The 13,697-nt window shown below is 40.8% G+C and overlaps 1 protein-coding gene across 6 annotated transcripts in view; it reads left to right on the plus strand.

Moving 5' to 3' along the window:
• syne1a (spectrin repeat containing, nuclear envelope 1a) overlaps window positions 1–13,697 on the plus strand; it is a 119,477-nt gene that overhangs the window by 24,583 nt on the left and 81,197 nt on the right. For all 6 annotated transcript variants that reach the window (XM_028953075.1, XM_028953077.1, XM_028953078.1 and 3 more), the window contains 24 exons: window positions 633–770; window positions 1,382–1,546; window positions 1,639–1,751; window positions 1,878–2,046; window positions 4,023–4,119; window positions 5,116–5,312; window positions 5,385–5,549; window positions 6,342–6,494; window positions 6,612–6,755; window positions 6,937–7,086; window positions 7,430–7,588; window positions 7,886–8,050; window positions 8,324–8,458; window positions 8,981–9,139; window positions 9,228–9,436; window positions 9,653–9,761; window positions 10,039–10,203; window positions 10,405–10,560; window positions 10,782–10,925; window positions 11,083–11,223; window positions 12,248–12,408; window positions 12,501–12,645; window positions 12,757–12,984; window positions 13,066–13,164. In XM_028953075.1, the coding sequence (XP_028808908.1) occupies window positions 633–770; window positions 1,382–1,546; window positions 1,639–1,751; window positions 1,878–2,046; window positions 4,023–4,119; window positions 5,116–5,312; window positions 5,385–5,549; window positions 6,342–6,494; window positions 6,612–6,755; window positions 6,937–7,086; window positions 7,430–7,588; window positions 7,886–8,050; window positions 8,324–8,458; window positions 8,981–9,139; window positions 9,228–9,436; window positions 9,653–9,761; window positions 10,039–10,203; window positions 10,405–10,560; window positions 10,782–10,925; window positions 11,083–11,223; window positions 12,248–12,408; window positions 12,501–12,645; window positions 12,757–12,984; window positions 13,066–13,164 (3,666 nt within the window). The remainder of the gene's footprint in view (window positions 1–632; window positions 771–1,381; window positions 1,547–1,638; window positions 1,752–1,877; window positions 2,047–4,022; window positions 4,120–5,115; window positions 5,313–5,384; window positions 5,550–6,341; window positions 6,495–6,611; window positions 6,756–6,936; window positions 7,087–7,429; window positions 7,589–7,885; window positions 8,051–8,323; window positions 8,459–8,980; window positions 9,140–9,227; window positions 9,437–9,652; window positions 9,762–10,038; window positions 10,204–10,404; window positions 10,561–10,781; window positions 10,926–11,082; window positions 11,224–12,247; window positions 12,409–12,500; window positions 12,646–12,756; window positions 12,985–13,065; window positions 13,165–13,697) is intronic.

Below are 13,697 nucleotides of genomic sequence, written 5' to 3' on the forward strand. Positions count from 1 at the left end.
AGACAGGAGTCAGCATATTTTAACACCTTCAACACTAAGCTCAGTTTGGTAGAAGACATGGCGGTGCTATGAAGTTTTGTGAGGTTTAATTAGGGGATACCAGATATACCAGAGGTAAACCACAGAGGAGGTAGGAGACTTCAGATTGTTGCCTGATTGGGTGGTTTTGGATTTGATATTTTGGTAAATGTGTGGAAACCAATTTTTATTTAAGCACGTTTAGTAGGATCAGATAGTTTTGTTCGGGTTTGGTGGTGTTTTTTTTGGACGATTGCGTGCTGAAATGATCAGATATCTGGCAACACTGTTTGCGCTATGTGAGACTAGGAGTGTGTTTATGTCAAATAAAATGAGAGAGTAATATGCATTCAAGCTGTCAAACATTGCTATTTAAACTCTTTCAATATAAAGTTAATTAAATTGCATGTTCAGAAATTTTTAGACACTAACAAAAAGGGTAGATACAAATTGCAAGTGACTTGTTCTTGTTATTTTATTTATTTATTTGCTATTTATATAAATCAGACATCATACATGGACTTTGTTCTTCATCCAGGAAGCACAGTTATAAACTCAATTGTCCTTCACCCCTTAAAATGTTTTCTTTCTGTTGTCTTCTGTCTGTCTCGTAGTCTTTTAAGCAGCAGCGTGTCCAGTATGAGCTGAGGAAGAAACACATATTGGCTGCGCTCCAGTCTACGCAGAGGGATGGGATGCTGACTGTTGACCAGGCCTTGCTCAAGCAAGCATGGGAGCGAGTGTCCAACAGAGTGAGACAAAAATAAATGCCATATGTGGTCAACAAACAAAAATGTATTGCTTTAATTCAGCACAATTTTGCAGTACAACTGATAGTTGCATAAAAACAGGAGACAAAGTAGACAAAAAGGATCTGTCTAAGAGAAAATTCCCAGCCCTTGTCTTTTTTTTTGCATTATCTGAAACCACGATCAAATAACATCTCTTCAATCATCTGTGTTAAATATGCCCGCACTTGATAATTATGCTCAGAGATTGTGCCTGGCAGGCAGCAGGGGGGTGGGTGTGCTTTCTCATGAGTATTAAGTATGTTTGCTGTGCCACATCTTGACTTTGTGCTTTTGTGATAAAACATATTTGACTCCCCACCCCCACCCCCCATTTTCATTCGACGCAAAACTGCCGGAATTACAATAACATCACTGCATACTGCAGAAATGTTAGACTTTCCCCAATAACGAATCATGGGTGCAGTCATGCATTGTACAGTGTGTAATTAGGTGACTGTGCCATTCCAACACCTTAAGGGCATCTTGAAGATATCGTTTTAAATCAAAGAAAAAAAAAATCTTTTTTTGTGCGACTCTCATACTAAAACAGGTCTTTCATTTTTACCCTTCAGCTGTTAGACTGGCACCTTCAGCTGGATCGGGCATTGCCAGGTGCGTTGGGTATGGTGGGCAAATGGCTGCACCAGGCTGAGGGGGCTTTGCGGGAGGAGATGCCCATACATCTTTCACATGAAGAGACGGCAAACTTACTGAACTGCAAACGCCATCAGCACCAGGTGCAGTACAAAGTTCTCTGTGAACGGCGATGAAAAGAGACTGAATGAGACATGGCTTTTCTCTTATTAAGTTCTGAAATTGTTTCAATAAGGAGCTTCTGATGGGTCTGGAGGAACACAAACAGACCTTCCAGGTGATCCACAGGGATGGTTCAGTTAATGGAGCCCCAGTTTCTCCAGAACAGCTCCAAGACATGGCTGAGAGGTCAGAAATATCACATCCCCTCTCAGCACAACACTCTGGCACACCACACAGTCTTAATGCTTACTTTACTAACAAAATCAAAAGCCCACCGCTTATTTTATTTTTTGTATTTTGTGTGTGATTCAGGTTTAACCAAGTGTCTGCTGCAGTACACATTCACTTGAGTAAACTTGAGTTCTGTGAGGTGAAGCACCGCACGCTGGCTTTCCTCCAGCTGGCCGAGTCCAAGCTGAAGTCCTGGATCATCAAATATGGCCAGCGAGATTCTGTGGAACTGCTGCTAAAGAGTTATATTGTGAGTGAGACTGCCACAACACTGAAAAACACTGATCTGTTAAATAGGATAAATATAATACAACATTTTATGTAGTACAATGACATTTGAGCCACTGATTAAAAATGAGTTACAATGGATTTTGTAAATACAGGGAGAGCAGAATTATTAGGCAAATGAGTATTTTGTCCACATCATCCTCTTCATGCATGTTATCTTACTCCAAGCTGTATAGGCTCGAAAGCCTACTACCAATTAAGCAAATTAGGTGATGTGCATCTCTGTAACGAGAAGGGGTGTGGTCTAATGACATCAACCTATATCAGGTGTGCATAATTATTAGGCAACTTCCTTTCCTTTGGCAAAATGGGTCAAAAGAAGGACTTGACAGGCTCAGAAAAGTCAAAAATAGTGAGATATCTTGCAGAGGGATGCAGCACCCTTAAAATTGCAAAGCTTCTGAAGTGTGATCATCGAACAATCAAGCGTTTCATTCAAAATAGTCAACAGGGTCGCAAGAAGCGTGTGGAAAAACCAAGGCGCAAAATAACTGCCCATGAACTGAGAAAAGTCAAGCGTGCAGCTGCCAAGATGCCACTTGCCACCAGTTTGGCCATATTTCAGAGCTGCAACATCACTGGAGTGCCCAAAAGCACAAGGTGTGCAATACTCAGAGACATGGCCAAGGTAAGAAAGGCTGAAAGACGACCACCACTGAACAAGACACACAAGCTGAAACGTCAAGACTGGGCCAAGAAATATCTCAATACTCATTTTTCTAAGGTTTTATGGACTGATGAAATGAGAGTCTTGATGGGCCAGATGGATGGGCCCGTGGCTGGATTGGTAAAGGGCAGAGAGCTCCAGTCCGACTCAGACGCCAGCAAGGTGGAGGTGGAGTACTGGTTTGGGCTGGTATCATCAAAGATGAGCTTGTGGGGCCTTTTCGGGTTGAGGATGGAGTCAAGCTCAACTCCCAGTCCTACTGCCAGTTTCTGGAAGTCACCTTCTTCAAGCAGTGGTACAGGAAGATGTCAGCATCCTTCAAGAAAAACATGATTTTCATGCAGGACAATGCTCCATCACACGCCTCCAAGTACTCCACAGCGTGGCTGGCAAGAAAGGGTATAAAAGAAGAAAAACTAATGACATGGCCTCCTTGTTCCCCTGATCTAAACCCCATTGAGAACCTGTGGTCCATCATCAAATGTGAGATTTACAAGGAGGGAAAACAGTACACCTCTCTGAACAGTGTCTGGGAGGCTGTGGTTGCTGCTGCACGCAATGTTGATGGTGAACAGATCAAAACACTGACAGAATCCATGGATGGCAGGCTTTTGAGTGTCCTTGCAAAGAAATGTGGCTATATTGGTCGCTGATTTGTTTTTGTTTTGTTTTTGAATGTCAGAAATGTATATTTGTGAATGTGGAGATGTTATATTGGTTTCACTGGTAAAAATAAATAAATTGAAATGGGTATTTATTTGTTTTTTGTTAAGTTGCCTAATAATTATGCACAGTAATAGTCACCTGCACACACAGATATCCCCCTAAAATAGCTCAAAATAAAAACAAACTAAAAACTACTTCCAAAAACATTCAGCTTTGATATTAAGGAGTTTTTTGGGTTCATTGAGAACATGGTTGTTGTTCAATAATAAAATTATTCCTCAAAAATACAACTTGCCTAATAATTCTGCACTCCCTGTATGCTATAATGTACAGGGGGCTGATCTGCTAGCAAAATTTTTGTTGGTAAATCCTACACCAATGTACATCCTTACAATAAAATCTGCCACGCTGATGCACAAACATGCTAGACTATCATAACAGACTATCATAACATTGTTACATGAAACACAGCTAATTCATGTAATATATTGTAGTATAGTTTATGTGTATAGTTACTTGTGTTGTATGTACTGATCAATTCTGTAATTGTTCTGGTTGTTACTCTGCAAAATTTCTATGAACTATATTGTTTGTTATTATTTCAGACTTTTGTTGAAGAACAGTGTTTTTTTGAGAAGTACAAGACGTTGCACCAGACATTGAAACAGACCGCTGAGGCTTATGTAATGTTAGACGGTTCCGGTAAGAGTTTACACAATTTCTATCAATGGAGAGATGGTGCATGATTGTAATAAAAAAACAGACGGTTTTAGCTATTTGGATGAAGAGTGTGCATTAAAAATAATAGCTTTGAATGTTTAATATTTTCCCCAATTGTCTTAAAAATGTCATCAGAATATACACAAATAAATTCAGACTTCTTCTTTGTGTATTTATAACCGCTGCATGAAAAAGGTTCAAAATATTCAATTCTTTGTCAGTATGTGTGATCTGTTCTGGGGGTGGAACCGTGGTAAATACCACACCCTGCCTCACCTTCTGGATCCCCCACTGCCCCCCCAAGCCAGTTCTAACCTTATGGGGCCGGGTAGTCAATCAGCCTGCCTCTATGGGGTCTTTTCCCTATCTCTTTCTCGCTCTCGCACTTCAGGCAATGGGCAAATGAGGTTTTCCATGCTCTGAATTCAGCAGGGAATCCCAGGCCATTAGTGGAGATGTTCTACTTTGCTGGTCTCTAGACGCTGGTGCCTGCAAATGTAGCTTGTTGCTTTTCATTGCAGGCTTCAGGCTACATAGTAGGTAGCACAATGGGGTTTCTGAAAGCCGAAGTACAGTTGCAAATTAGGCAAAGCTCTTTGGCCTGTGTTCCGTGCTCCCATTGGTCAGTTGCAGGTTTTATCTTAAGGCGTTGAGAAAAATCTTTTCTGTGTGATTGCAAAATGGATTTTCCACCTATTTTACAGTGATTGCTTTTGCCATTCCAGCACTGATGAAGTGTAGGGCATTGTGGTAGCACAGTTGATTAGACTCTGTTCTCCATGGTAGAAACATAAACACGCCTTTTTTATCATACGTTCTGATGACTTTTAATCACTAATATGTAATAAGGTAATTGCACTAAATACATGGCAATAGATACACTATCTTTAATATATGCTCTAAGGTGTGCAAGTTGCATTCGTTTGTAGTATTAAATTTATTTGTTTGCATGTGTATGCGTGCTTGTATGTGTTTCAGCTGAAGTGGAAGTGCGGCGCTTCGTGAATGAAGTTGATGGCCAGTGGCGTAGTGTGTCAGTGGAGGTGCGCAGTCTGAAGAGCATGCTGGATGAGGTGCAGTGTAACTGGGAGCGCTACAGCAGCACGGTCAGCTGTCTCCAGGCCTGGCTGGAGGATGCTCAGAACACACTGACCCTGCCAGTAAACACCAGATGGGTAAGCACTGTTCAGAATTTTGGACATTTAGCACAATTCCACATATTTTACCTTGTTCCTCTTCTCTTTCAGGAGTTTTTCCATAACCTGCCACATTGGATTGAGCAACATGCAGCCATGAATGATGCAGGAAACTTCCTGATTGAGACCTGTGATGATACGGTGGTGAAGGACCTTAGACAACAGCTGCTGCTGCTTAATGGGAGGTGGAGGAAGCTGTTTGTCAAAGTCAAGCAGGTAATGAAGTAATTCCCATGAGTGAAAGACCATAACAGGTTGACTGAGGTGTTATAATACAACACTGTCTTGGTACATTTTCATATAGTCTGCTGTGATTATTTTTGAATTTTACTCATTATTTATTTGTATGGCTAGTTATTATGACTTAAATGGATGTAATAGTATAAAGAATTCCACAATTCAAAGCAATCTGTGTGCTGTGGCAAAGTTTATTACATAGATTGTTTTTATATGCAAGAAATAGGAAGAGCAGTCATTGACATTTACAGCATTTATCAGACACTCTTATCCAGAGTGACATACAGTCAGTAGTTACAGGGACAGTCCCCCAGGAGAGACCCAGGGTTAAGTGAGTTGCTCAATGGTAGTACGTGGGGTTACTGAGTCTTCTGGTTCATATGTGAGTGTCTAATCCAATAAGCTACTACCGCATTTGATCATGATCCGACCATTTTTCTAAGACTAATTCTTTGTATTTACTTGATTGTTGCTTAATTATGTCAATGCTATTAGGGTGGCCATCTAGTCCATTTTTGGCAATCAGCACGTAGCAAGCTGCAAATATCATGAATTTGCGTGCATAAATCTAATCCAGATTCAACAAAAATGTAGATCCAGACATGGTTGGTGGGCATCTTGTGGGACACTTATTCAAAGTGGATATTAACCTCGAAAAAGAACCAGTTCAGATCATTCAGGCATTTTGAGGCTCTCTGGTGATAAAATAGCAATTAAATGTACCAGTGTTCAATTCATTTGTATGTTTTATGCTTTCATGCTGTCTGACAGTACGCCTGCATTGATGAGATGGAGCAAAGAGATGAGAAGCAACAGGAGGTGGCCATGACCCTGAAGGAGTTTCTGGACAGTTCAGAAGCTAAGCTGAACACACCCATCCAAGTATCCTTCCTAAGCGTTAGAACTTTCATTCAGGATGTTGAGGTAATAGTATTTGTTCTTAGCCCTTGAATTCTTATTTTGTCCGTGATGATATTGACACTTGTTTGTATCTATGTATCTCGTATTTAATGTCATTTTCAACGTGCATTTTACTAACAGGACATAACGCGTCAGTTCCCAGCTATGGAGGCTCAAAGTAAATTACTGGCCTCTGGTGCTGACTCCATCACCAGGGATACTTCTCAGGAACAGAGGTCATACAGTCATCCCACTTCAACTACACTCAAAGGGCGGTTCAGCAAGGTGTGTATCATTCTCACATATCCCACACAAATACAAAATTGTACTGTAGCATCTTACATCATTGTATTGTAGTAATTTCATGCATAATATGGTAATGAACTCTTTCCCGATTGCAATTTCTACATCCAAGAATCTTTATGATATAATATTTAGATTAATACTTGTTCATTGTTCTACCTAGATAAAGGAGAGGTGTGCACAGGTTGTGACAGAATCTCAAGTGCTGCTCCCCCTGCTGGAAGATATGGAGAAGCACATCACAGCATTTTACCACCATGTAGAGCAAGCCGGCAGCATCACCTCCACCAAACATGACAAACTCAGGAATCAGGTTAGTGTTGCATTGAACCACACATTGGGTATTAGTGTTTGAAAGCTACAATGGAGAAATACCATGGCAACATGGAGTTAGCATCCTCTATGCCACGGGTCAGCAACCTTTAACATTCAAAGAGACAAGAACCAAAGAACCATAGGTTGATCAATTACAGATATGTTTACAGGAGCAAAGAGGAAGATGCAGTAAAGAAGTGTGGTTGATAATTATGGGAAATTAGATTAGGGATTAGGGACACAATAAAGAAGCATGGTTGATAATTATGGGAAATTAGATTAGGGATTGAACAGATGTTCAATGTATATGTCAATTTTATGTTTTGTGTGCGCTCCCGCAGGAGCTTCTGTCCATGCAGCAGTCTTGTAGGCGGTGTTTGTCGGCAGTGGAGCGCAGCCACTACTCCATCCGCCGACTACATGGATCCAGCAAAGCCCTGAGGAACTTTGACCAGTCCCTCCTAACAACGAGAGTGGGTGAACTGCAGGCTACTGCACAGGTCTGTCATCTATCATTAACATTCATAAAGAGGAAATATTTTACTAACGGGGAGTGTAGTACTTATACTATATCAAACAAGAATTAATGCCTAATTCTAAAATGTTTTCCCTTTGTAAAGGGGCTCCATTGACCTTTGTTTTTACATACATCAGTAAATGTGGGATTGAGTTTCCCAGATTATTCAAATGCTTGACTTTCACAGAAATCCTGAATGACATTGTATTACTACTTATTTCTGTATGGGATAAAAAATATATTTTGTGTTAAGTGACGCTGTCTTGGTTGTTGTTTGCAGGCAGTGATGAAGGAAGCTGGTGAGTGGAGAAGGATTGCGGAGGCTAACAGCACCCTTATGCGGAGGTTTGAGGAGTCCCAAGCTGAGCTGGAGAAAGCCCTGCGCATCGCCCATGCTTGCCTAAGAGAGAGAGGACATCCAGAGGAGCTGCACAGAAAACATGCTGTAAATGGCCTCATACATTAATGCACCACTCACTCTCTGTAATATTGAACCATAGTTTATGTGAAATTCATATTTAGTTCATAATTATAAACATAAGCAATGTCATACATTTTTTAGTTAGATGTAATTAAATTTGTAGAGAAACCTTGAGCTTCTGTACCAGGTAAATTGAATATGTACCCACTTTTTTATTATTAATTATTTATTCTGATATTTTTATTTTAATACATTTTTAATACTTTATTTCTTGTGTGTGTGTTTCTGTGTCTTAAGGAGTTCTTTGGCAGGCTGGATCAGCACGTCCTGAGTGTGTTTCTGAAGGCATGTGATGATCTTACTGATATCCTCCCTGAAGAGGACCAGCAGGCCCTGCAGGAGACTGTGAGGAAACTGCACAAGCATTGGAAGGTATGCCAGTCTGCACCAGGCCTTAAACAAACAAAGAAAGAACATTCACACAACCAATACCATCTTCCAAATTGTCAATTTAGTCACCAACTGCATCTTCTATACTATACTATACTATACTTCTATACTATATTGGTGGTAGTAGCCTAGTGGGTAACACACTCGCCTATGAACCAGAAGACCCAGGTTCAAATTCCACTTACTACCATTGTGTCCCTGAGCAAGACACTTAACCCTAAGTTGCTCCAGGGGGGGACTGTCCCTGTAACTACTGATTGTAAGTCGCTCTGGATAAGGGTGTCTGATAAATGCTGTAAATGTAAATGTTAACATACTACACTTACAGTTTACTTTCAAAAGTGTACAGTTTAAGAATGGCACAAGATCCCAGAATCATTAGTGGCAAGTTAAATAATTGATGAATGCAGTCTGATATTGTAAAATGACCAAATATTAAGAAAGTGTTTGGCTAATGTAATCATTTAATATAGTTACTAATAATCTGATCAAATGATCCTTCAGGATATACAGACAGAGGCACCCCTGCATCTTCTGCGGCTGAGGGTTGAGTCAGAGCAGCGCCGGATGATGGTTCTTCTTCATGACTGCCGATCAGAGCTTCAGAGAGAAGACAAAGCCTTGTCACTGGCCAGCAGTGAAAAAGTGATCAAAGAGCACAAGGTGAGAAAGACGTAAAAATCGGAAGAGACCTAGAAAATTATGCATTCCTTTACGCATGCCTCAGTAAAATTGCATTTATGTTTTCCAGGCCTTCTTCCAGGGTAAAGGTCATCTTTCAACATGTGAACACAGGCTGAAAACCATGGAAGAACTTTGTAGGAAACTTCCAGAGGATGACTCTGCCCACCAAACCCTAGAGGATACCAGCACGTGCCTATCTAAGGTCAAACAGCAGGTGGAGAACACATACCACAAACTTCTCCAGCACCCTGACAAGTGGAGTGAATGGCAGTCTAGGTGAGAGATGTTAAAACCTGCTGAATTATTTTTCTCTTGATTTGATTTGTATCACCCATGTAAAAGTGACAAGTGTGTTGGGATGGTACCTTGCTCAAGCTGTGGCACCTTGGCAGTTCGGGATTTAAACCCGCAACCCTTTGGTTACGAGTCTACTTTCTTACACACTAATTGACTTCATTCTATTAACTTTAATATTGGGTTCTATGCTTCCAGGTTCTCTGAGCTTTCTGATTGGCTCTCATCACAGAAGCAGCAGGCTATGCATTTGAGAGACAGTGCTCGAGACTCTGCCCACAGCGAGCAGCTAAATGCTACTGTGCAGGTGAGCTACATATGTAAAGAATCGGAGGAGTGCTGCTCCAACCAAGTGAATCAGTGGCTTTCAAATGACTGTTGTGAAGGTCTATGTAATTCCCAGTATGTTAAATTAGTCTCTGTGGCCATTCAGAATCAATAATTAAGGCCCAAACCTCAATAATCCTTTCAGATCTGGATTATTTGGAAGATCTTGATTTATCCCACTTGAAACCAATAGCTCACAGTGTTCCTTCATTTATGACATTTCTTCTGGTTGTCCAAATCCACCCTCTTATCTACAGGTGCTACGAGGTGCAGCAAAAGCTCAGGGAGAGACGCTGGTGTGGTTGAGGTCACGCCTAGAGGTGCTGTCTGACGTTTGTCCCAAGAGCGAAACTGAGAGAAAGAGAGCTTCTTTGAATGAGCTCAGTAGTGAATTCAAAGCTCTGCTTTCCTCCCTGCCCCTGGTGAGTGTGTGTATTCTGAGATTTTCAGATAAAATTAAGGGTTGAGCTTCATGTAGTCTCTTTATTTATAGTGCATTTCTGTGAAGGACACTGTTAATGTAGCTGTATATAAATTATTTACATTTACATAAAAGGCATAATACATAATAAAAGGCATAGTCCTGTGTAATGCACAATCATCATTTTCTCTGCATACCTCAGGTGGAGAAAGCTGAGCCAGGGTTACATGATCATGAGGAGCTGAGAAAAGAAGTGAGCAGGGCTCTTGATGAACAGAGGGAGGTTGAAGAGCAAATATCCAGGATTCTTAATGCCGAAAATGTAGAAGAAGCCAAACAGCTGCTGCTCATTCACCAGGTTGGTGCCCTCTGAACTAGTGAATAAATGTATTAATTCCGCTTAGATACTACCGTGGATGATATATCAGTCAAAATCAGCCACACAGTCCAGTGTTTCATGTCTAAGTCACCAAATTAAGCTAATGAATAGTCTGATAAATAGTCTGAACCATGATTTTTTTAATCCATTACTGTTTTTAAGTTCTCTCGGTTAATGGTTTTCTATCCACTTGTGACTAGCAAAAATTAAAGCGTCTGCAGGCCAAGAGAAAAAGAGAGGAGCAGCAGAGGTCACAGAGTCAGGATCCTTCAATTCTGGACAAAGTACACAGTGTGCTCAGAGATATGGAGAATACTGCTTTGGTACAGCAGGAGAACCTGCAGGTATGTGACTCTATGTAGGTCCCTAATGAGAACAATTAGTTCTCAGGGTTCCATTAGGTCAACATTAATGGGCATTTATTGAAACCAAAAAGGCATTCAGTTAATAGGACAAAAAAAATTATGCTGGAGCAGAGAGTCACTACAAATTATGTTTTAGGTGACTGTGTCTGCATGGCAAGACTTTGAGGATGAACGTGAGGCACTGTGGCAGCATCTCTGTAGTTTGCAGTCTGTCATGCAGAAGGAACTCACGTTTAGCAGCCTGGAGAGCCTCACTGCTGAACAGGAGCACATCAAGGTAACAAACCAAAGGAAAGTCAATTTCATAATAAACCAGGACCAGAATTAGTGCTGCACGATTAATCTAATCGCAATCGTAATCGCGATGTCAGTCTGTGCGATTACATGAACGTCTCACATCTCACGTCTCACATCTCAGTCGGATGTAACGTGTTTGGTCACATGACTTTCGATTCGGAGACAAATGGGTAGACGGCGCATGACGAGCTGCATCGTACGTCAACGTCACCGCCATATTGCGATAGGCTCTGCAGTGGCGTGAAGCATATACATATCTATGGAGAGAAGTGCAAAAAATGCATCACTCTTGTGCTGCTTGGGGCTATACAAACCGCTGTAAGCTCCAAACCAGATCCCGGGGGATTACATTTCATAGGTAAAGCGGGACAATTGTTTTGAATATATTTGGCCATTATAAAATCCCGTTTTATAAGTCTTAACCTTAGCTAAGCTAGGCTAAGCTAGCGAAGCTATGCATTCCTGTGTTCAAGTCAGCCTCCAAACAACGTTTTGGCTAAACGTAGGCATTAACTATTTAGACTGTTCTTAGCTGTTTAGTTAACTTTTTTCAAACTTTGAAGGTTTTCTAAAGAAATTCACCTCAGTTTACAAATCTTAACCTTAGCTAAGCTAGCAAAGCTATGCATTCCTGTGTTCAAGTCAGCCTCCAAACAACGTTTTGGTTAAACGTAAGAACTATAATACGGGATTTTATAATGGCCAAATATAATCAAAACAGTTGTTTAGCCTTACCAGGGTTTGTCGTTCGACAATAATGTAAAGAGTTTTTTGTGATTATTTTGAAAGCACTGGGCAGTTCAGGTTGTTATAAGTAGTTTGTATGTTTCACTTTGAAATTAAACATTTCACTATTAGTTTGCGACTTTTCATTGATATACAAGCAAGTGGCCTTTATCATATCGCATATCGCAATATTGATCTCAATAATCGCAATATGTCTTTTTCCCCAAATCGTGCAGCCCTAACCAGAATGTTCTCTTATCTCTCTTGACTGTGCTAAGGTGCTGGAAAATCAGATCGGAGAATTTGATGTTAAGGCGGATGTTCTGCTGAGGATGGCTCTGGATATTCAGTTGGGTTGCCAAAACCAGAACTTACTGCAAGAACAATCCCAGTCTGTGAAAGAGCAAGTCCAGCAAATAGAGAGCAGGATTAAGAAAAAGTAAATAACACTCTTAGTTATTGTAATTATTATTATGAGGTCAATGTAATTCTTATGCTTAATAATACATGGATGTGGTTCAAACTCTTCAGAGCTGAGGAGCTGGAGGTTATGCGGTTGTGGTGGCAGCGTTTCAGCAGTGAGTCTGAGACCTTCAGCTCCTGGATTTGTGAGCGAGAGAAAGAGCTGGAGGCTGGAGACTCCTCTTCACTGGAAACACAGGTCAAAATAGTGGAGGTGAAGTCATAGAAAAATTTGTTGGTTTACTCAGTTTGGTTCATTTTAATCTCAAAGCCATCTCCAAAGTTTTGGTATACAATTTTTGTTTTCTCTTTCTGTGCTTTTCAGACTATGAGAGCACAGTTAGAGGAAAGGGTGGGTGTTTTGACCTGTTTGGAGGTGGAGTCTGAAGCTCTTGCCCAGTTTGTTACACCCAGTGAGTCAGAGCGAATCAGAGCTCGTCTGGCACAGATTGGCAGGTATTGGCAGGACCTTAAGGAGGGTGTAGAGCTGCGTGGTGGGCAGCTGCATAATAATGTCACCCACAAGAAGAAATTTGACAGTGACCTGGAAGAGGTAATGACAATCCTTGTTTCCTTTTTAGAATGTACTACTGAATATTCCAAACTAAAGCATTTTTTTGTAAAATAAAAAAAGGTGGAAAAGGGTATGCAAGAGATGAAAATTAAACTGAGCCAACAGATCATCCACTGTGATTCAGCGTCTGAGACTTACAAAGTTCTTCATGAGTATATGGTAAGGTATCTTGAAATATCTTTTTTGAGAAATATAGTTTGTGTCTCTTCCAGCCTAAGTGCATCTCTTTCACATTATTCCATAAAATTAACAATTAAACAATATTTTAGCAAAAATGGTTTGCCTGGGGGCTCTAGAGTGTGACCAATTTGGTCACATACGACTTACTTTTTAAATTATGTGACTAATGATGGGGCAGTGGTGGCCTAGCAGTTCAGGAAGCGGCCACGTAATCAGAAGGTAGCTGGTCCGAATCCCCGAACTGCCAAGGTGCCACTGAGGTACCACTGAGCAAAGTACCGTCCCCACACACTGCTCCCTGGGTGCCTTTCATGGCTGCCCACTGCTCCCTAAGAGTGATGGTTAAAAGCAGAAGACACATTTCGTTTTGTCACCATGTGCTGTGCTGCAGTGTTTCACGATTACTTCATTTTCACTTTCACTTTAAAAATAATTTCCCAGCCATTCGGTGGAAACGTTCAAATCCACACATATTAAGTATGTTTTGCATTCTAAACCAATCAGAGATCTGT

This window comes from Denticeps clupeoides, chromosome 14, assembly GCF_900700375.1.
Source record: "Denticeps clupeoides chromosome 14, fDenClu1.1, whole genome shotgun sequence".
Lineage (NCBI taxonomy): Eukaryota > Metazoa > Chordata > Actinopteri > Clupeiformes > Denticipitidae > Denticeps > Denticeps clupeoides.